The sequence below is a fragment of the Pholcus phalangioides genome, unplaced genomic scaffold, assembly GCF_987345545.1.
Source record: "Pholcus phalangioides strain wild (caught in Gottingen) unplaced genomic scaffold, Ppha-v1.0 ptg000037l_1, whole genome shotgun sequence".
Taxonomy (NCBI): Eukaryota; Metazoa; Arthropoda; class Arachnida; order Araneae; family Pholcidae; genus Pholcus; species Pholcus phalangioides.
The window spans coordinates 899,480-922,135 of NW_028301624.1; the positions used below are offsets into that span (position 1 = coordinate 899,480).

Below are 22,656 nucleotides of genomic sequence, written 5' to 3' on the forward strand. Positions count from 1 at the left end.
GACACCAGCTGCCTCTAAAGGACAAAGATCAGTGTACTAATAGCTACGCGTTTTACCTGAAACATTTTCATTCCATAAGAAGCAACCTCTGATACCGTATGTCACCACCATTCAATAGTTTTTGGTTGTTTTTCAATTTACACCATTACCCATAGTTAATCAAGGTTCTACTATACAGTAAGTGATCTATGAAAAGCAGTCAGCTATATACGGGTGATTATAATCAGGGCCGCAACTAGGGGGAGCCGGCTGGTCTCGTGCCCCGGATCCTGGGAGGAGCAAATTTCTTTCTGAAACCTCTCCTTCAACATTACAAGGGGTCGTCAAAATGCGAGCTTGCCCCGGGTGACTAAGCATCTATTTGCAGCCCTGATTGTAATTAAAGTTCTTACTCTAAAACATTCTATAAGAGCGATTGGTTAGGACATAGTTTCCCAAACTTTTTGTTCCATCGCCCCCTTCTTCAGGAACCTTTTTGCTCTCATCGTCCAACTCCAGCGAATCCATAGAATTCTGTGTTATACCCGAGGTTCCTATCGCCCCCTGGACCTGGACCGGAACTAGAGGGGGCATGGGGGGATAACAGCCCCGAGCGGAAATTATAGGTGGAAACAAAGAACACCGTTATAAAGTTATCGAACTTCAAAGTTGTGGGGGCAGCAAATATCCTAGTTACGGCCCTGCCCTGGACCATTGCATTACCCAACAGGGGGACAATGTTGCCCACTCTGGGAAACACTGGGTTAGAATGACGTGAAAATTTGTATGGATACTCCTGGAGCAATTGGATTTTCTTTGCCAAAAGAAAATATCTGAAAATGTAGATGATGCTATACTTAGCCAGCGGTATAATCTATTTTGTGCAGCCCCATCATTTTGGCACTTCAACAGCATGTGTGTGGATAGCACAACTTTTATCAAGATGATCATTACAACACCGGCAAAGCAGCTGCTGAAGAACCATTTGGCGATAACAGGATGACGCACCTGGTTGCCACATTCACTTGGCCTTGCAACTTTTGTCTTTGGGGAGGGAAGGATACCTCTAAATGTTATGTACAGTGGTTCGGTTGCAAACTTTGGTGAATTAAAACCACATCATTACCATGACATACTCTGATCTGTTGTTGAACAAGCATTTTTTAGCTTCCTTTTTTCCACCTCATAACCAGAACTCTGTGGACTATACTGTTACGAAAATTATCGATAGCGCATTTTGTTGAGGAACTCCTCAAAATTTACAAATTTGGCAATGTCCTATTGCCAAACGAGACATGTGAAGGTACAGCGCGAAACATCCAGATTTTTCTGAAACGTTGATTTTCTATCCGTCGGGTGGCGCCGCCCAATTTGGAAACTGTGAAATTGAGTTTTCTGGAAGCTTCTACCGTACCTATAAAAAGTGATATGATCACAAGAAAGTGGTCAGTTGAGCTTTGTGCTCAATGAGAGAACTTTATTTGTAGTTCACTCTCCGTTAGCGTGTTCTATGAAGATCGCTGCTTGTAAATGGCTGTTTTCTATGAATAAATCTATGACGTCCCGCAAATTAGTTACCATCTGCTCATTTCAAGGATTTGTGAGACATTATCCGGAACAATAAATTTAACATTTCTGGTGTGAGTTGTATTTGTTTGTTTAATGACTTCATTTTAGTGATGTTTCCATAAATTATGAAATCGTGTGATGATAATTAAGCAATTGTTTTGGTCATTCAAGTATTACGTCAGCATCGATGGGAGGGGGGGGGGTTCCGATTTGCTGACTTTTGATGACAAGGGGGAAGGGGAGTTTGGATGATGCTTACGTCATCAACCAACCTTTATGAAGATATGAAATATTCTTAATGACATCTTATTCGGTGCGCCAAAAACGAAAAAAAAACCTTTCGATGGTTATTTGGCACCTGAACTAACACACACATTCTACCTATTGATAAAAAAAAGTCCCTTACAGAGCCACTTTAATAATCTCTAAATGTTTCACGGATCCTTTAAAGGCTCTGGAAATATTTCCGGGCCGCTTAAGTGCTCTGGAGCTGTGCCACGCATCATTCAAGTGTTCCGTAATTATACCACGGATCACTTAAGTAATCTGGGAATGTTTCGCCGGTAAATTTGAGCGATGTAGAACCCCACTGGGGGCCGCTTAAGTGCTCTAAAACTGTGCGACATGTCACTCAAGGGATCTCTAAATGTGCCACGGATCGTTTAAGTGTTCTATAACTGTGTCACGGGTTACTTAGGTGATCTTTGAATGTGAAAGTGATCGTTGAGGCCTACTTCAGTGATCTGAAAATGTTTGGGATTCTGACCGTGTTGATTTGATAACACACATCTGACTCCACTCTGATCTGATTATAAGACGACTTGTCAACATTCACCAAATTAATTTATTTACAAAAATTCACACACACGAAAAACATCAACATGTTATTTACACTGACTCGCAACAACTGTATATTTTTTCTTCCTCCGGTCGCTTGGCGCGCGTTATCTGCGTAGTCACTTTTAACGCCAAGCGTTGGCGAAACTCTGCCACACAGCTCCCCCGACTATAAGTCTGTTTCAGGTTAACTTTGCAGTGAAGAGAAAGGTAGAGAGTGTATTCCTTCGCCACAAAATATAGTTCTCATATATCGGAGGTTCAAGATGAACCTTTATACAGAATATTTCAATTTTTTATATGATTTTGAAAAAAATACTGAAAAAAAATCGTTTTGAACCGATGTTTACTTGTTTAAAATTTTTATGTTATAAAAAATATTGGTTACCATTATCAAAAATCCATAGCAACGGCAACGACACTCTGGCGCGATATCCTAGAAATTTTCCCCGCCAATATCACTGTCGTGTTTTTTCCGTTACACAATTGTATACTGTATATATATATATTTTTTTTTTTTCGTTATTTGGTTGAATTTTCCACAACGATACAGTTTTTCATTGTTTTACATGCAGTTATAGGCTTACATAAAAACGAATATTCAATCAGTTTTATTTTCTCCAAAAAATAGGCTTCAGTGAGTTCAGATATTCACTCATAGATTACAAGAAGTGTTTCAGTGTTTCTCTTCTACGAGAACACCGATATTATGAGAGGCCCTCTATGGGTGCAGAAGTTTTGGTTTTATGTCCTTTTTTTTAATTATTTATTTTTTGCCATGTTTATGGGATAGTTTTTGTTTAAACTAAAATTCCGAATTCGGAATTCCGATCACGGAGAGTGTTGACAGAGTCGCAACTTCCACTCACACGAACGGACGCCATCTTCCACCCACCTGTTTCTCCAGATGCCCCTCTTGCCTTTAGTGTCTCTTCAGATAAAACAAATGAGGAGTCCACAGTGGTTTGGGCTTTCATCTTTAATGTGACAGCTGTGTCTTTATTTTCACCAGAGATAGCCACGCTTAAGTTCTCTGCTCTTCCATTCCCGAATACTATATTTTTCGTTTTTGAATACTCGCTGTAAACAAAACTCGATAAGAATCATCCGTAATAACCATGAGCAGCACATCAACCGTAACAAAAGACTAAACCTGTCTTGAAAATAAGTGGCATCGACGTATACCGTTCCGGGAAGGGGGGAGGTCGAGCGGCGGAAATTTCGGCAAGAAAAGTGAGTAAAAAAATTCTAAACTTTTCCGTACCATTATTATTCCGTACCATTCCCGCATTTACACGTGAAAACAGAGTTGCACAGAGCAGAAAACATCTGCTTCTTCTCAATTTTATTTAACGTTAATTTTTTCCATTTAAATTTAAGAAAAAATTAAAAATCCCCAAGTTTTTGAGAGCCATGGTTAATATACAGTATTTTAAAATTATACGTTGCTTTCATAATATTGTTTGGATTTTTTTTTGCAAATAAATTTCAGCTGAGGGAAGGGAAATATTGCAGAAAAATATGACTGTTTTTTTGAAATTTTTAGTGTTACTTACGGCACATCAATGAAGAGTAAGTGACACGCTGATAGAAGATAATTATTTTTTCTAAATTTTAAAACACTTTCTAATCAAAAAACAAAACAAATGATTTCAAAAACCTCACGTTAATTTCTGAAAGTATCGGCAATGGTTTTCTTTTAATTCTATAATTATTACTAATTTAACTGTGTAATTACGTTACACGTAAAAAAGATTTTTCTCAGTGAGATTGGCGAGAATCGGCCCTATCTTACCGAGGCCGCGCATCGATACATTGGTTAAGAGGCTTTCGTTCCCATAGCAACGAGTGATGCGGTTCCCTTGTAGCTTCCCTTTCACTGCAAAGTTAACCTGAAACGGACTTCTTGACCGTACGAAACTGCCCGCGTAGTCGTCCAATCAGAGGAGCTCTCATCCCCATGTTTTGTGGTAACCTTGTTAAGGATGGGTTACCATCTTTCTGCCTACAAATTGTTGGCAATTTTTAGAATTTCACGCCAACATCACTCTAAGCATCAATCCAACATCAATTAAAAGCTTTAAAGCTTTATCTATTGACTTTTTTTATTAATGAAAACTTATGTTTTATAATTATTTGTTAAATACATATGTTTTAAATAATATATAACTTACTATTACTTTTTTTTACGTTATTGACGTTGGCAACATCATTGATCACGTTTGTTTATTTGACTAGACTTTGGGCTACTTTACTAGGGGACTGTTGAAAAATAAAAATAAAAAATTCCAAAAAAAAAAAGTGAATACTTTTTACCTTGTATATAAATTTGGATCACTTTTGTAATAATTTTTATAGGCAAAGATGATTGCTGTAGTTGACACTTGTGGCTTACTGCATCCTGAATTTGAAGCCATGTTAGAAGAACTAAAAAAGAAATTGGATGCGGGTATGTTTTCAATTTAACCCATTTATTTTCTAACTTCATTCTTGATAATTCATTGTGCCATCTAAGAAAATTCATACTTAACTTGTAGTATAGTTATATTTAGATAGTTATACTGTAACTATTTTCAATTTAGAATCCATGGAATTACGCATTGTTTTCCCAGCTATGCTGGTTGATGAACTCCAGTGTTACAAAGATCTAAGGGTTTTTATGGAAGAAAGAAATGTTACAGATGTAAAGGTATATATAACATTTCATTTCATAACCTCTTTTTTTTTTATGTAATTAGTATTTAAAAATATTAAGTCTAAATACAAAAATCGTATTCCTTGTGTAGAGATAACTCAATAAATAGAAAAACAATTTTCCATTCATATGAATGGAAAATTGTTCTTCAAATTGTTCTTGAAACATTCTTTAATTCTAATTGTGAAAGAATGTTTCTACAAAGAAACATGAGTGGACAAGGGTTTCGCAAGTAATAAACACAAAATAACGCATGGCAAGTGTAGTTGCTGTTGTGATAGTGATAGGAACGAAGACACCTCCAGGCTCTGTCACACTCTGTGATATAAACACATTCTTCCTGGGGACTCGGGTGCCTCCAGAGAACCTAACCATTTACTGAGCTTAAGATGAAATTTGAAATGATTATGACCGGGAATTTCATGTTGAGAATTCATTATTTGCAAATGTAGACTCGTATAAAATTACTTTTTGTTCAGATTTTTTTTAAATTGAATATTTGTTTTCCATCTCTTGTTGTGTTCTTTTTGGATTGTTTTCTTGTTATTATTGAAAAAAAGGTAGAAATCAGCATCTACATTTTAACATCGGAAAAAAGGTAAGACATTTTCTGGTTTTCATTTTCCATTCTAAAGTTTGTGTTTAGTACCAGCTCAAGTTAGAACAGTGTTTACAACTTAGTAATTTTCCAACTAGATCTGGCCTTTTTCTTGGCCATTTGGATGTGAAAAACCCATCTAGTTGCTAGTTCGTTGCCTAGTCCTTTTCAAAAAATTCCCTGTACACTAGTAGCCTATTATTAAATCACGTGAAAATACAGGAATGTTCCGGGAAATATGAGATGTATGCTGAGGCAGATTTAACGGCAGACTCACCGAGCGCGTTCCCAGGGCCCCGGACTTCTAAAGCATCTCGAAAAACCCAAATTTCACATTTTTTCTAATTTAAGGGAGCCCAATATTTTCTTTTGCACCTGGAGCCGACTTTAATCCGTCACTGGATGTATGGTCATCCAAATAATGATTAAAATTCGGGTTGCTTAAGTACGGTTTCTAGTTTTCGATGAAGATCATTTGATTTTATTATTCAATGATTTGCACTATTTCAGCAATAATCCAGTGATTATTCTTGAATTTCAGAAATGAACATTTTTCACTGAAAATCACATAACTCTAAAACTGTGCAACTAGTGGTAGCAAGGGCGTGGCGAAAGGGGGGGGGGACTTGGGGGGTCTGGTCCCCTCCGAAATGTGAGAAAATGATCAGAAAAAGGGAAAAAGACGGCCAAATCTATTGTTCTGTAACTTTGGTTCTCCCTCCCCCCCTTGAACAAAATTTCTTTCTACACCCCTGAGTGGTAGTGTACGTCTCCATATTACTGTAAGGTGAAACCTCATTGTAACGATGCCCGATATAGCAGTAAATCCCTCTACAACAATATTTTTTTCTTGATCCACAGAGTATATCAAAATTTCACTGTATCAGGGTTGGCAAGTTTATTCCATAGATGGGAAAAACTTCGGTAAAAACTGTCAAGAAAAATAGATTCTTTTCCCCATGAATGCATCCAAGGCATTGTTATGCATTTATTTTCCTATTATATAGAAATATTTATATTATAGAAATATTTAATTATATTTATGAAAATGACAGTTTGAACCCAAATTTTGGTTTAACAATCATTTTTAGGGTTGGTAAGTTTTTGCCATAGCAGGAAAAACTAGAGTTTAAAAAAGTCCTGATAAAAATAGGTTTTTGCCATGCATAAAACAAATCGATTCTTACCACATTTATATATTCATGTCTAGGATCATTAAAAAAAAAATGCAAAAGAATTGTATATTGTTATAATGACCATGATCATCCCGGACGACTCATCCCATGATAATCCAGGACAGGTCCTTCTATAATTTCATTGCCACAACTAGATGCTTGGTCACCCGGGCAAGTGTGCATTTTGGCACCCCCTTGTAATGTTAAAGGTAAGGTTTCAGAATGAAATTTGTGCCCCCTCTGGTCCAGCGCCGGGGTATGAGACCCGCCTGCTCCCTCCTAGTTACGACCATGTATAATTTATTTATTGCATAAAAAAGCCAAAAAATTATGTTAATTGCCCCATCCCAGAGCTAGGGTGTGGGAACTTCTAGGTCATTGTAATGGAATAATCGCTATATTGTGGGTTGGGTCATTATAACAAGCATCGACTGTATTTGTGTATGTATTTTCCATCAGATTATAAAATTGATTGTTGTAAGGATTTCTATGTCTCATTTACATATAATACACATTGAGTCAAAATTGTTTTTTCCATGAAACCAATTTTTGCCAGTTTTGCCCTGGTTTTTACCAGTTTTCGGTACTGTCCCGGCTAAAATACCTCTTTCATCCTTCTTTCAGCCCCTTTTGGACAATATTTTCCTCTCGTCCTTCTCCTCTTATTGGGGCCTCCCAACCCTCATCCAATAGTGAGAGAGCTAGACACTGCACCAATTGAATTGAATAAAAACTAAATTAATAATGAACAAAAATTTTATAGATAAGATCGATTTCTGGAACTTTGGGCCAGGCATGGTTCCAGAAGGTGGGTAACCATCCCTTCCCCAAGGACCAAATTGTATCGGAAAAATAGGTCTGCTCAAAACTGGGCGATGCAGCGAACTTGCAAGCTAAACCGATCTTCCCGACGCATCACCCTGAGTCCACGTCTACCCTGGGTTAGAGTTCAGTAAGCTTCATTTTTTTTTGGGGGGGGGGAGGGATTATGCATGACCGTCTTAACATCGGGCAAAGTGATGTTTTGGGGTCCGATACTTAGTTGGGAATTACAGCTCACTTATATTTACATACTCACATTTAAAAATCATAGTACCCCCAGGTCTCATTGTGTACGGATCTCACTACTAACGGATACGAAAACCCGGGTCATGCTCACATGGGCCCATAGGTTAAAATAAGGCTGTGTTGCATTTTGAAAATAGTTACATTTCCCCCTCCCCATATTTTACTTGAAAGATTTAATTCTTCAGAGTTGTCTGTGGCCACTTTTACCACTCGTCATGGGCAGGGGCACAGACATGAAGAAAAGGTGGGGGGGGCTGGAAGTTGCTGGTCGTCCCGTATATACTAGACTCAATCGCGTACGCAAAAGGGGGGGATGCATTGCATTGTTTTTTCCTAAATTATTGGGGGAGCAGCAGCCCCTAACAATATCTGTTGTTGGTGGGCCCTCAAATGGCCTCAGCCACTAGTTTCCCTGATCAAAATAAATATTTTGTCAAACGTGTTTTTATTCTGGAAATTATCCTACGACCCCACCCCAGAGGATTGCAACCCATACTTTGAACCCCTGATATACTGTATTCATAGTTTCTAATGCTCTCTAGGTAAGTCCCACTGTTCTCTCCCCGACAAGGCGCAATACCATCCATCGTAGGGAGTATATACACAGGTCTATACATTTATAACATACCGAGGACATATGTAAATGTTACAAACTTGCAATATATGAACAAAATTTATCAAACCTACCAAAATGGTTTGTGATTATGCATATTTATCATATTTACTGTAACATGTACATAGAACAGGGATGTGCATAAATATAGAGCATAAATAATTTGTAAACTGGGGAAAACACGTATTTTGGCACTTCCATCGTGTATTGTAAAAAAGAGTAGTTAAAGGGTGAATTTTGTGCCCCCTCAAGTCTAGTGACTGGAACGCTAGACCCGCCTGTTCCCCCTAATTGTGACACAGGTTGAGGGAGAATAAATTTAAATAGTATAATAATCACTCTTCTTTTTAACAATTACAACTGTCATGTTCGGAAAAATGTTATCAAAAAGGATTTTTCTCTGTATATCTAATAATATCCACAAAGAAAGAAGTAAACGAAAAACTAAGATTAAGTCTAGAGCAGCGGTTCTCGACCGTTGCTCTGTGACAGCTCGAGAAAAATACAAAAAACAGTAAATTTGGAAAAAATAATTATAAGTATTTTTGAATAGTAATATTAAATACACTGTCTGTAAACTTCTGCTAGATTTCTTGCTATGGTTTTTTTTTTTTAAGTTTTACATCTCCGCCCTCCCTGTTTTGCACATGTTATGCAATGTTTGCTCCATTTTGTACTCTAGTATATCATATCATTAATATTAAAGTCAATGGGACTTATAACTCAACTGGCCACACTCCTTGTGGCATGGAGCTTATATAGCCGCGGTGACTGAATCTAGTTTTTGTTCTGTTCTACTTGCTACCGATGGTGAATCATGAAAATAGTTTTTCTGTTCCCTTGGATATCAGTATGAAATAAATGTAATAATTTTGATTAATTAATAATATTAATAGAGTATTAATTTAAAAAATTGAATCATTAGCAAAATTTAGTTATAATTAACTAATGAGTTTAATAATTAATTAATTTATTAATCAATATTTTAGTAATTAATAACCTATTAATAATTAACATTTTTATTAAAATTTGACATTTTCACCTGCTATATCATTTGTACGAACACACTGGAACTTATTCCGTGTCTAGTGCCCCTTTTTCATAGTGCCCCACCAGTCCAAATTTCTTATAAAATGGCCTGGTTCAGCTGTCTCTCTGAAGTGGAAGGCCATTGTCTTTGTGCATAGAGTTGGTAGTGAAGATGCGTGCTTATGGCCGAACATGCAAATTTATCACTGGGGATTGATTTAAACCTGTGAAGATTAGTCAGAAACGGACCATGGCCCGTTACGAACATTATCGTTTCTTGTGACCATTTATGGTTCTGAGGCATTACATGTTGCAGGATGCTGTAGGTTGATCGACCGAACTCTGTGTTGTCATCCCACCTCTGTTGCCATTTATTCATTAGATCCATCCATAGGATTGCTTTGTCATGTCATGTGGCAAGCAGCAGATCACCTATAATGATTCTACTTTCGGTAGCTTCCTTCGCCGTGGTATCTGCCAATTCATTGTGATGGATTGGAGCACCTTTTCCGCTAGCTCTGCAGATCGTTTGATCATCGGGTGAGACGCAATAACAAGTATATCATCAGCAAAGGCCTGGACTCTGATGTTAGCTAGCCACTCCATTTTCAACAGCTCATTGAGAACTAGATTCCATAAAAGAGGAACTGAGCACAATCCCTATGATTCTCCCTTTTGTAGATATTTAGTAGTCGAGCCCTCGCGCGCGTCGGTCAAATCGCTGCTTGTCGATTGTACAGAATATCACACAAAATTGCCTTGAGCTGTAGACAGGGTTGTTTGGTTTAAACCATGTTAGTTTTACCTGGGGGCTATATCCTGAAGTTAAGAGAGGCTACTAATGTCTCTACTCCAGCACCTCGCACCACAGTGTGTGAAATAAGGAAAGGCAGGGTCATGTTTCCAGTGGTGTAGATGGTAGCTATAACCCAGTTATTTCGTCCTGAAATCGTAGTAGAGGTACAGCCGAGGACCTACGATCGATAAGAAGTCGGGAAAGTTTACTCTGACTCACAAATTTTATTTTCTGAGGTTGATAAATCCAGTCCAAGCTGACGAAATAAGTGCCTTGCTCCCTCCATTTTTGTGATAATATACATAACACATTTATATTTTCAGAAAGTTTAGAAAAGTACTGTTTAGACCAAAAATTTCAAACTTCCTCAATTAATTCTAATTGCAAATAATCTCTTTTTTTTTATCTGAAGGATATAAAGAAAACGTCAAGCTTCCCACATATCATGTCTGGGATCTCATGTGAGTACAATGCATTTTATAGTTATTATTCATAACTATATGTTGGATGGACTAGATTGATACATTTTTCTTTGACTTGTGTACATCATCACCACCTATCGGCTGTTTTTTTAGGTTTTTTTCCTGTCTTGAAAAAAATTCCTGTGACCTAGCGATACTAACCCTTCAAAATGTTTTTTATTTTGGTTATTTTTCCAGTTTTTATGCATTTTTGAAGTTTATATTTACTTTTTGCCCACCCTGTGTATGCACAAATATTCCCATTCATTCCCCATTAGTTTGGATTCACTCAATACATCCTGTTCTGAAACTGACATAAGGTTTCCATCATTCTTTCCTTCTCTCCCAGCCACCTTTTCCCTATATATATGTTGCTATTTTTTCCCTTGAAGTGTCTGGATGAGAGGAAAAGAGGGAGAGCTAAGAGGTAAATCTTTTATACATAAAAGAAATACAGTGTGCCCCCCCCCACCGTATTCGCAGTTTATATATTTGCAGTTTTTGTATTTGCAGTTTGTTTTTCCTTTATTGGAAAACATTTTTTTGAAACACAAGAAATCTTCATTTATGAGTTTTGTTTACAAAATTTGAGTTTTGTATGTTTGGGATGGCTCGCTAACGACATTAAAGAATGAAATTATTAAAAATTCAGTAATTTAAAAAATTAAATTACTGTCATCACTAACTAGAGTGGTGGCAACTCCTGAAAGAGAAACAGTCACATCGGGTTGGATTAACTTATGGCCACAATGAGCTCTAAGGACACAACTATTTCTACAGAGCCAACTGAAGAGATTATAAAAGACATTGTCACGTTAACGAAACAGGTGGGTGGAGAAGGATTCAATGACATTAGTATAGAAGTCGAACAGCTAATTAATTAATAGCAATTCAGAGACATTGACCGAGTTGGAATTAATGCAACTGACTGGTCCTGTAACTGAAGCAGTACCAGATGAAGAAGATCAAGATAAAGAAGTGGAAGGCACATTCACCATGAGTAACATAGCAGAATGGCTTTACAAGTTCAAATCAGCAATAGATTGTTTTTTCATGATATAGATCCTTCCATGTTATTTTCTTCTCATGTAGAAAAATTGGTAGAGGAAGTCTTGTCAACATGTTTCAACATGCTTGATAGTATGGAGAAGAAGAAACGGCAAACAGAAATCACAATGTTCTTTCAGAAAACATCGCTAAGTCGCGACACCCTCTTTTGCATTTCCTTCTACCTCTGCGTCGCCCTGCTCTTCTCATGATGTTCAATAAATGAGATGAACAAAAAAACCTATGGTTTCGGTTATTCATGGATTTCCCGTATTTTCTGTCACCCCCCGGAATGTAACCCCCATGAATGCCTATTGAGGATCTCCAACACCAAGTCTCTTACCTCTCCTCAGACCTCTCTAAACTTCGTTCTTCGCTCACCTCAAAAGTTATCAACCTTGAAGACCTCTCACTCATGTCGGTCAAACCTAAACCTTTCATGGCATACCGAAGGAGGCCTCAGACATTGAATCTACCTCAACTCTTTAATCTGAAATAATTAAATGCTGCTCCAATCTTCTGGAACTTTTCCCTTATCAACAACATAAAATACATTTGGGATCCCAGTGTTAATGACATTATCCGGTTTTCCCAAACCCCTCCCAGTATTGCCCCTCCCTCTGACCTTCCTCTGCCTTCGCCCGTTCCCCCTTTAGTCTTCACCCCACAAACCGCCCCCCCCCTTAATTTCCCATTTTTCTCTCTGAAATACCAGGTGTACAAGAGTATGAAATGCAGATTTTTTTTTTTCAAAAGAAAACACAAATTTGGAAGAATGATAAAAAGTGCTTTATTCAAAGTATGCTCCATTGCTTGTTATACATTTTTCCCATCTTTTGAGCAATTTGTGAATACCATGGCAGTAAAAATCTTCCCCTTTTGCTGTGAACCATTCATAGAGCCATTTTTTCACATCTTCGTACGAACAAAAGTGCTGCTCAGCAAATGCGTGACCCATCGATGCAAATAAGTAGTAATTGGAAGGAGGCAAGTCTGTTGAGTAAGCCGCGTGGGGGTAGAACTTCCCAGCTGAGTGCTTCCAACGTGCTGCAAACCAGTTTTGCCATGTGATGGAGCATTGCACATTGAACATTGTCATGGAGCATTGTGATTTGAAACAGCTTATTGATTAACGCCCAATTGCTCTGCGAGTTGTTTTTTTTTTCTTTTTTTGTTTCTTAATCCAACGAAGTAATCTTCATCCAACAATGCTTGCAATTTCACATCTTCGCATTTTTTGGTGGTTTTCCATGTTCCTTGTCTGCAACATCGAAGTCGCCACTTTTGAAACGCCGAAACCATCGTTCACACATATCTTGCGATGGAGCATGCCCACCATAAGCTTTTTGAAGTAATCAGTATGATTCAGCAGCAGTTTTCTTCAAATGAAAACAAAATTAATGCTGTCCACGAATGCTTTTTGTTCGGTATAAATTTCGACATATTGAACACAACACAACACTATGCACACACTTTTCCAATTTATCACTCGTGCTCGTCTGACACTTGTTGATGACACAACAAAATGGTGCAGTGTCAAATCTTTATAGCACAAACTGCACTGGTTCATCTGTTGTCTGAAATCTGCATTTCATACTTGTACACCTGGTAATCCCTTCAGAATTGCAACTGTTAATACAAGAAGCATAATCAATAAAATCTCTTCCTTCGAATCTGGCTGGCTCATAATCCCAATTTCCCAGCAGAAACCCCTCTCAATGAGAAACATAAAAAAGGTGTACAGGATTGGCTGTGAACTGTATAAGTAACGGTCTAATTAGTATATTGAAAATGGGAAAAATGAATGTGGAGGAGGAAAAAAAGATTAAATGAGCGTGTTTTTCGTTATCCTGAAACTATGTGCATAACTAGGACGACATATGAAAAAAAAAAAACCTGACATTTCCATTGATCCATAGCTCATGTTAAAATAACGAATTCATGATTTAAAATTTTCAAAGTGAGTTTTTTTCGAAAGCTTGACAAAATTAACATTTTTATTAAAACGATGAAATAACAGAATATTATGAAAAATAATTCTGCCCATTAAAATATGGGTCATATGGTCACACTATGTGTAACTCACAAATATATATATATATTTTGACACTTTTATCTACTGCAAGTGAGGATTCTTGTTTCCCAGAGCGAATGCAGACTTTTAGGACACCCTGTATATTGAAGAAATATTCAAAATTTGTTAAGGGTTCCGCGGAATAGCCTCGTTACCATCAAGGTTTCCGCACTAGCTTTCACGTTGGAAAACCGTGCCCTACAGAGCCACTTTAATAATCTCTAAATGTTTCATGGATCCTTCAAGTGCTCTGGAAATGGTTTCCGGGCTGCTTAAGTGCTCTGGAACTGTGCCACGCATCACTCAAGTGATTCTTAATTATGCCATGGATCACTTAAGTAATCTGGGAATATTTCGAGGGTAACTTGAGAGATATGTAGAACTGCACTGGGGGCCGCTTAAGTGCTCTAAAACTGTACCACATGTCACTCAAGGGATCTCTAAATGTGCCACAGATCGTTTAAGTGTTCTGTAACTGTGTCTGGGGTTACTTAGGTGATCTTTGAATGTGAAAGTGATCTTTGAGGCCCACCTCAGTTATCTGAAAATGTGCCACAGGCCACTTAAATGCTCTGGAATTGTGTCAATATACATTTAAGCAATTTGTAAATATGCCGCTTAGTTCATTTTTACAAAATTACATTTGGGGGGGGGGGGGCAAGCCACATCAGATAACCTTCAGGGCCACATTTGGTCCGCAGGGCAAGGGTTTTCCATATATGGCTTTAGGGTGGGTCGCAATGAATTTTTTAGAGAAATTTTGAGTTCTTACCCTTCAAATCGCACTGAAATTAACAGAAATTGATTATAATAACATAAAGGTATTTTCTTTCGAAATTTAAATTTTTTTAAAGTATTTTTTGCATGAAAATTTTTTTTTTCATCTGGAGGGAGGGAGGAGCACGAGCCCCCTATGCCCCCTCCCCCCACATACGTTTCTGATCCCACCAATATGTGTTAGGAGGTAGGGGGCAGTGATGAAGAAATGTTGCTGACGAGGGGGGGGGGTTAGAGTTTTGTTTACTTTTGCTGAGGGGGGGGTCAAAAATGACTGAAAATTTGCTTACGTAATACTTGAACGGCCCCTTAGCTTAACCATTCATTTTACATAAAATTAGAGATGGGACGAATATTCCGTTTCTATTTGGTGTTTGGCCCTTTCATCGAATATTTGGTTCAGCCGAATAATGCTTAGATATTCTGCCAAATACATGTGAACCTTAGTGCAACAAACTGATTTTAAAAAATTTATATTATTTGAAATTTTTTGCATAAATTTAAATTTTACTGATTACATTTTATTGTGTGGTGTATATCCTTTTCTGTGGCATCTTTTTCTCAGCCACCTCGTTGGGAATTTTGCATGTTGTGGCATTGCATTTGTATATAAAAAAGGTTGAGAGGGGGAATTTCTAGGATAAGTAAAACATGATACTGAAAATAGAATCCTACTGCAATAATGTGGAATTGAGCACAAATTACACTGGTTCACTAACTGAAAGCTCTACCTAGACAAGAAATGTATTGAGGTATTGAAAGGGGACTAAGAGTATGCAAAGAGGAAAAATATGAAAATAAGTTATGTAAATTTTGTAACACATTACTAGTTGAAAGTAAACAATGGTTGGCATTTTCTTGATTAGATGTAAAATTGGTAATAAGCAATGGAAAAAATTGATTCTGTAAGTAATATTAGAATACAGTATATCATTAAATTTTATTGTCAGTGTCATGGCTATAAAAATCTTTCAATTACCAGTTTGATAATATTTATTCAAATAATAAATTGCATGATTAAAAATTCAATATCAATCATTCAAAAAATTACAAATAATTTTATTTATAAGTGGGATGAACTTTAAGAAAATGTATATTTGTCCGCTGAAAATTTTGGGGTATTTAGCCAAAACATTAGCCAAATATTTGGTATTCAGTTATTCGGCCAAATCACTATTGCTCTCATCTCTACATGAAATGGCTCAAAAGCTTTTTAAAAGAGAATTACAAGTATAATTGAATGAGATTCAGAGTATGACGTAACCTATCTAGGTTCAAATGAGTATATGTGTAATAATGGTTTGCAGGCTAATTCAGCTAACAGTGCAGCTGTCATGTTAGTGTCTTCTAAAAATTCATACCAACTAAAATGTTTATTACCTAAGGCTAAAAGAAAAACTTCACTAGCTGAAAAATACATAAGCTGAGGTATCACTATTTCTTTTGAGGCTTACATTGCTTATACTGATGAGTATATAACATTAATTTATTTCAAAAACTATCCCTAAGAAATTGGTTATGAATATCATTGGACATTATTCAAATGTAGAATAATAAAATTTTCAAATATTTATAATTGGTTATAATTATTATAATTGGTATTTGACAAACATTTTTAAGTAAATATTTGGTTGTAGAATGCAATTATAAATAGTGCTTAAATGTAAATCAAATTTTATCTTTGAAAAATGAGGTGGATACACTAATGCAGCATTTCATGTGTTAGTGTCTGCATCCTGATGTTAAGATCATAAATATATTTTAATGTTTTTGTTCCTGGGGCATGTATTTATTTCCATGCGCAGCTTACTCCCAGAAATGTGTTAACTTTCTTTTTATCCTCCTAAAATCCAGCAATTTTTCCTATTGCAGCGTTAGGAAAACAGCCATCCGAGGATTTACCAATTTTTTTGGAGCGATAATTGAAATGTTCAAGAATTTATGGTAATTATTTTATATTAAACATACAAATTAATGACTTTTTTTACCCTGTTTGATGTAAACTCTCATAAAGCAAGGCTGGACAAATCCTGGTTGCCATGGCGACTGAAAAATTGGTATTGACAGTTGGCACCTAAAATTTTCTTTGTGTAGTTACTAAAATGCAGGATGAGAGCAGCACAAAATGATTGGAAATTATAGCAGTACATCTGTGAGTGTGAAAGAGGGTGACTGTGCCCTGAAAAAGTCAAAAGAAGTGATATTTTGGACCTTTTTATGCAATTAAAAAATGTTTGGTGCCTAAAAAATTGTTCAGGGGCCTCGATTTTTTTTTTTTTTTTTTTTTTTTTTTTTTTTTTTTTTTTGTGATTTGTCAAACCCTGCAATAAAGTATCAAATTATCACATTTTTAATTGACACTTTAGGCTGTTATTCCATGCTTAGCTGACAACTATCATAATTTTCTAATAATCTGCACATGTGAATTTTGCTCCTTGTGTTATCAAATGTCCTATCACTACAGTAGAATAGTGATTATCCATGTGTGGATTAACCATGAAGCAGATCACCCCATGCCATGGAAATTTCAATTTCATGTTTAGCTCTTGCTTATGCTTGTTGTTTTTGTTTTGTTTTTTCTTTTTTCCTGGTGGTTTAACCATGTTTTTTGATCATCTGTGTTCACCTTTCCCCCTCCCATTAGCTTATGGATAACAAGGTAGGTATCCAGTTACAAGATAACAGCCAAGGTTCTACTGTAATGTGCCTCTGCAATTTTCATTCACCATTAACATTGATCAAATTTATTTTAAAAAAATGTTGTTGATGCTTCGAGTGTTGAGTCTTGAAAGTGTAAGGTTCTGGATAATCTAATGTGCCAGCAATCGGCATCTCAGCCTATCAAAGATACGCAATATTAGTCTCAAAGCAGAGGCAATAAAAAAGCAAGTAGAAAAGAGTGGGTTCTTCATATCTTCAAAGAATGAAAAATAAACCAGGCTAAGTGCACAGAAAGCAATGAAGATGGACCACTTAAGAAAAAGATAAAAACTAATTAAACTGGATGATTATACAAATTATGTGGTATGGGAGTAATGGAACAATTCCTTTTCTCTAACTGTAGGCACATGATTTTCTCTGCAATAGTAATTATATGGTTCTTGGATTCATTTTCAAAAAATTTTAGTGTGTTTGTGTTATAGTTTTTTATATATTCTACACTTTCCATTCCATTTTTTTAAGGAAACTGAAGAAGGTGCCAGTTTGGAATGAGATCAATGCCAATTTCAAGTCATCGTACACCTGGCAAACCTTTGGCCTGATAGAAAAAATTAAAGCTCTTCACCTCCAGTAAGCAACCAAAATCTATTTAACCTTTAAGCGGCATTGATAAGATATTCTGCCTCCTTAATCCTTAGTCAGTATCACCAGAGTCAAATTCACACAACAACAATGTGCAGTATCGATGATATCTGAAATAAAGAAAAATTACTATGAAATTTCTATTTCATGAAGCCCAAACTGAGTTAATTTTCTTTTCCGCATAGAGGCATTTAATACATAGGATACAATGTGAGACAAGCTGATAGGTGCAAATTCTCAGACCTACGAAATCTAGTTTGACATGTCACAAAATATTTTGCTGCTAAAAAAGTGTCATACAAGAAAAAAGGAAATTTTTCAAGGGAATGCATAAGGTGACCATATTACTCATTTTCCTGGGACATTCCAGTATTTTTCCTGCCTATTCTTTTTTTTGTGTGTGTGTGCACATGCGTGCGACTTTAAAATTTCGCCAAAGCAGGGCAAATGTCCCAAATGGGCAAAAACATTCAGGCAACGGTTTTTGGGCCTCAGCAATGCGTTTCAGACGTGTATATGCCTTTACAATGGTTTGTCACTTTAACGCTGCCAGTATAATAGTTTGTGCATCTATAATGGTTTGCCACTCTTTTAGTCCCCCTAGTAATGAGAGCTTTTTGAATAGCCATCAGAATCATCAGCATCACTTTGAGGGGCAGGCAATGGATGATCCCCATAGAAATCAGTGTTAAAATTGCCGATTTTACAGTAGAAAGCAGAAATTTAGTGGGGCTTTCAGCCACATCAATAATTTTAAAAATTGTATTAAATTCTTGAGTTTTGAAATATTGAGTTCGCTTAGAGATATACGAAGCCCAGGAGATTAAATATGAAGTAATTAGCGTCAGACCTACTTTTGAGTTGGATATTCATGCAATAACATTGATTTCAACTTTTTATATCTTCTCAAGCATGAAACTTAATGTCTCCATATTGTCTTAATATTCCACAGCATAAATTCATATAGTTTAGGTTGTTTTAAAATTAATTATGGGCCCCTAAAGTACATCGAAGAAATTCCACAGCTTTAATTAAGCATTTTTGGAAGCAGCAACAGGCAGATAGATAACTTGAAGTTCAAGGGGGGAATCAAAATACCTAGCGCCCCTTAAAAGAAGGGAAATTTTTTTTTCATTTCTACATTTCTTTAAATCTATATTTGTTTATTTCATGAGTCGTGCAGGAAGTCACCGTATTGGTTAACTTAGACACGGTTTGTATATCCCTCAAAGAAAAAAGAATCACATGATCCAAAAAGCCTCATTGAAGAAAACCTGAGCAGTGCCGGGTATTATAGCTAGTTATAGACTATAAGCTTAGACTATAAATATGAATATTTATCACAAGTTTGTCATGTTAAAACTTTTTTCTTTTTTTTGTGTGGAATAATTCCATTCATTCTTTTCATTTTAATCCACTGTGATTTTCAGTCACGCTTCATTTCCTGCCAGTCTAGCAATAATCGGCTAGTTCACTCACTTTGGTATTATATTTAGCAACAATCGACGATTTCCACTTTTTTTTAAATCTAAATTTTCCAGAATCTTGGTCAAGGAAATATGGCCAGCGTACGATTGCAAAGACTGAAAGAATTTTTAGGGATTTTTTATTTTTGCAAAACAACAAACAATTTGAGAATTTTCAGGAATTTTACTAATTTTTCAGGAAATGTAGAATTTTATGAAAAATTGGAAGAATTCAGTTTACGACCAGAAGATTTTAATATGGCTAAAACCCGGAAGGCTTCTGGGTAAATCGAAAGCATTAGCACCTATGCAAGTTTATTGTAAAGAGTGTGATGTGGGCTTGTGTGTAGTAGCATGTTTTTGTAGATATCATACTGCAAAAGCGTTTTGTGAAATTTGAATATTAAAATTGATATTTTTGTAGTTAGCATGAACTTGTATTATGTTTAGCTTTAAAATTTGATTTATTTTGCTGTAATTGAATAAAATGTGACTGCAATCCATTAATTTTTTATTCTTTATCAAAATAGCAAATATAGCATGAAAAATTTCTTTTTTTTTACAAAATAACCATTTCTAACTTCTATATTGGTATAATAAACAAATTAAATATAGGAAAAAAAATTTATATTTTTAATGCATTTCTGTGAAATATATACCACAGTTAAAGGGTTAAATGCTTTTAAAGTATTATACAATAAAACTGTTCGTTTTTTATTTTGTGATGTATGCTTTTATATTGGGTTGCTGTATTTTGGTTGTATTTGTGACATCCATATTTTTTATGGGTATCTTCTTTCAGCCACCTTGTTAGGCAATTTGTCTGTTGTGACTTTGTGTTTGCATAATTTTAGCATTGAAAAGCCCAGGTGTTTGGTAAAGTCGATTTCTCAATGGAACACTTTCCCCTATACTCCTTTGTTTGCACCTGTTACGACATTTGAAGGGGTTTAGTGACCTCTGCTGTGCTGCTTAAATTGTTTAAAAAAATTATGCTGATGCAAATTTTAATACTTTGTTTTTAAATTTATTTAAAACTAATGAGAGTTTCTGCTGTACTTTTCAGGCTTCAAGTAAAAGCTACAAAAAGGCTTGAGGTAAATTTAATTTCTCATGTATTCCTTCCTTTTACTTTATTTTCAATTTATAAACAGTTGCTATAGGTACCCTTTAATCTGTAAATGAAGAAAAATGTGCATAACATATATTTTTAACCCTTAAATGCTCTTTTTTTTTTTTTTTTTTTTGTATGATAACTTTTCTCATAGCTTGATGACACATATTAAAAACCAGGATTTGGTTTTTTTTTTAAATCTATTAAGAATTGTACTGCTTATACAGCCCTTCCTGTACTGAATACATGCAAAGCCTCAAAAATAGCACATAAAACAAATGTATTGGAGTAAAAATACTTCCAAATATATAACACTATCTTCTTTGATTCAAACTATAGTAAGGAAAAAAATTGTGTTGCAAGCTTCAAGGTACAATCAAAATAAATTAAAACAAAGCATTTCAACAAATTAGCGAGATCATGGCCCCCACATACTCTGTAACAAAGAGTTATCATTAATCTGGATATCTGTCATCAAATTGAAAATATAAAATGGAAAGATTATGACCTCACCTTATGTGCAAAGGTGATTCTGAATTTTTATCTTGAAACTGGCTGCAGTGATGAACATTTAAAGGATCCCTTTTTTGTACACAGGCAAAGTTAAGGGTTAAAAGAGAAAAATATTCACTTATCTAGTATTTCTTCATGTATGACATTTTTTTTTATAAAGATGCATTAAATGAAAATTCCAATACATAGATTTCATGTACCTTTTTATTTTTAGGTGAATGATCCAGAAAGGGCCAAGCAAAGGTTAGAGTTTATTATATTATTTAAATTTTTAGCCTCTCTCTCTCAATTGTATTTTTTTACCCTTGTATAATAGAACAAACAGTAAAAACTAACGAAAGGGGAAAAAAAAAATTCATTTTCGCAAAATGTACGTAGGGTTACTCGAAAGTAACAACTCTCTGCACAGACTATGAAATAAATAGATGATATTTAATTCTTCCAGCTGCTGTTATAATAAAACAGCCAGGAGGTTCAGTATGCTGAATGAAACTAAAAAAAAAGTTAATGTAAAGATGTCATATTATCTATCACTGTAACGTACCTACAATTAATTACTATATAGGTACTAACGTACCTACAATTACCTGTCATTAAATATTGTCTGAGGCTTTCATGGCCGGCGTTAAATGACTTGCAAACGGTTTCCGGGTTATTAGGCCATGGTCTAGGAGATTTTCTTCCTGACGTTTCGCCCACATCTGTGGCAGGCATCATCTGAGGTTAATTGGACGTAATAATAACCTTAACAACCTCAGATGATGCCTGCCACAGATGTGGGCGAAACGTCAGGAAGAAAATCTCCTAGACCATGGCCTAATAACCCGGAAACCGTTTGCAAGTCAAGAAATGTCATTAATCTAAACTTGCAAGAATAATTAATCAACTTCATTTTTAAGCTTATTTTGTAGTTTATTTAGACCAATGTGTGTGTGAAACAAAAAAAATACATTTTTTTCAAATGAATAATTTAATTTTTCAATATTTAAGGTTAGAACGAGACAGGGTAAGGAAGAGCTATGACTTAATCAGGCAGCTGTTACTCAGCAAGTTAGTATCTTTCCATATATTTTGTCATAACACTAAATAAAATTTTATTTTTTGAAGTCCTCTCTCATTTTATTAACGAGTTATGGTGAACAGGGAATTCTCTAGTATGATAAGCGTCACAAGTAGTTCCTCAAGGAAGTGTTTTTGTCTCATACTTTTTTCACTTTTTATCGATAAACTCGATCAAGGTATCAATGGGATTGCCAGCAAATTTGCAGATGATGTGAAACTGGGGCTAATTTTTTTTTTTTTTTTGAACAAACAGCACAATTGACAAAACAGACAAAAAAAAAAAAAATTAAACAAACACTTTTCGACCCAAAGAGTTATAAGAAACCTTCCATGGGTCGTATTGATACATTACATAAAGAATTTCTGGCAACATACATAGATATATTTTACTACAATTGCTGCATTCAAGTCACACCAACTATATTACCTTAAAAGTTAAACTATAGTCTGATATGTCGAAATACAATTCTTACACAACAA

At 35.6% G+C, this 22,656-nt stretch overlaps 1 protein-coding gene across 1 annotated transcript in view; it reads left to right on the forward strand.

Annotated features, from left to right (window-relative positions):
- Positions 1–4,640: 4,640 nt before the first annotated feature.
- LOC149065860 (uncharacterized) overlaps positions 4,641–22,656 on the forward strand; it is a 35,712-nt gene continuing 17,696 nt past the window's right edge. The window contains exons 1-8 of the mRNA XM_089253352.1: positions 4,641–4,834; positions 4,968–5,074; positions 10,772–10,820; positions 16,591–16,662; positions 17,902–18,009; positions 20,554–20,584; positions 21,329–21,357; positions 22,105–22,164. Coding sequence (XP_089109478.1) covers positions 16,646–16,662; positions 17,902–18,009; positions 20,554–20,584; positions 21,329–21,357; positions 22,105–22,164 — 245 coding nt within the window. The 5' untranslated portion in view covers positions 4,641–4,834; positions 4,968–5,074; positions 10,772–10,820; positions 16,591–16,645. The remainder of the gene's footprint in view (positions 4,835–4,967; positions 5,075–10,771; positions 10,821–16,590; positions 16,663–17,901; positions 18,010–20,553; positions 20,585–21,328; positions 21,358–22,104; positions 22,165–22,656) is intronic.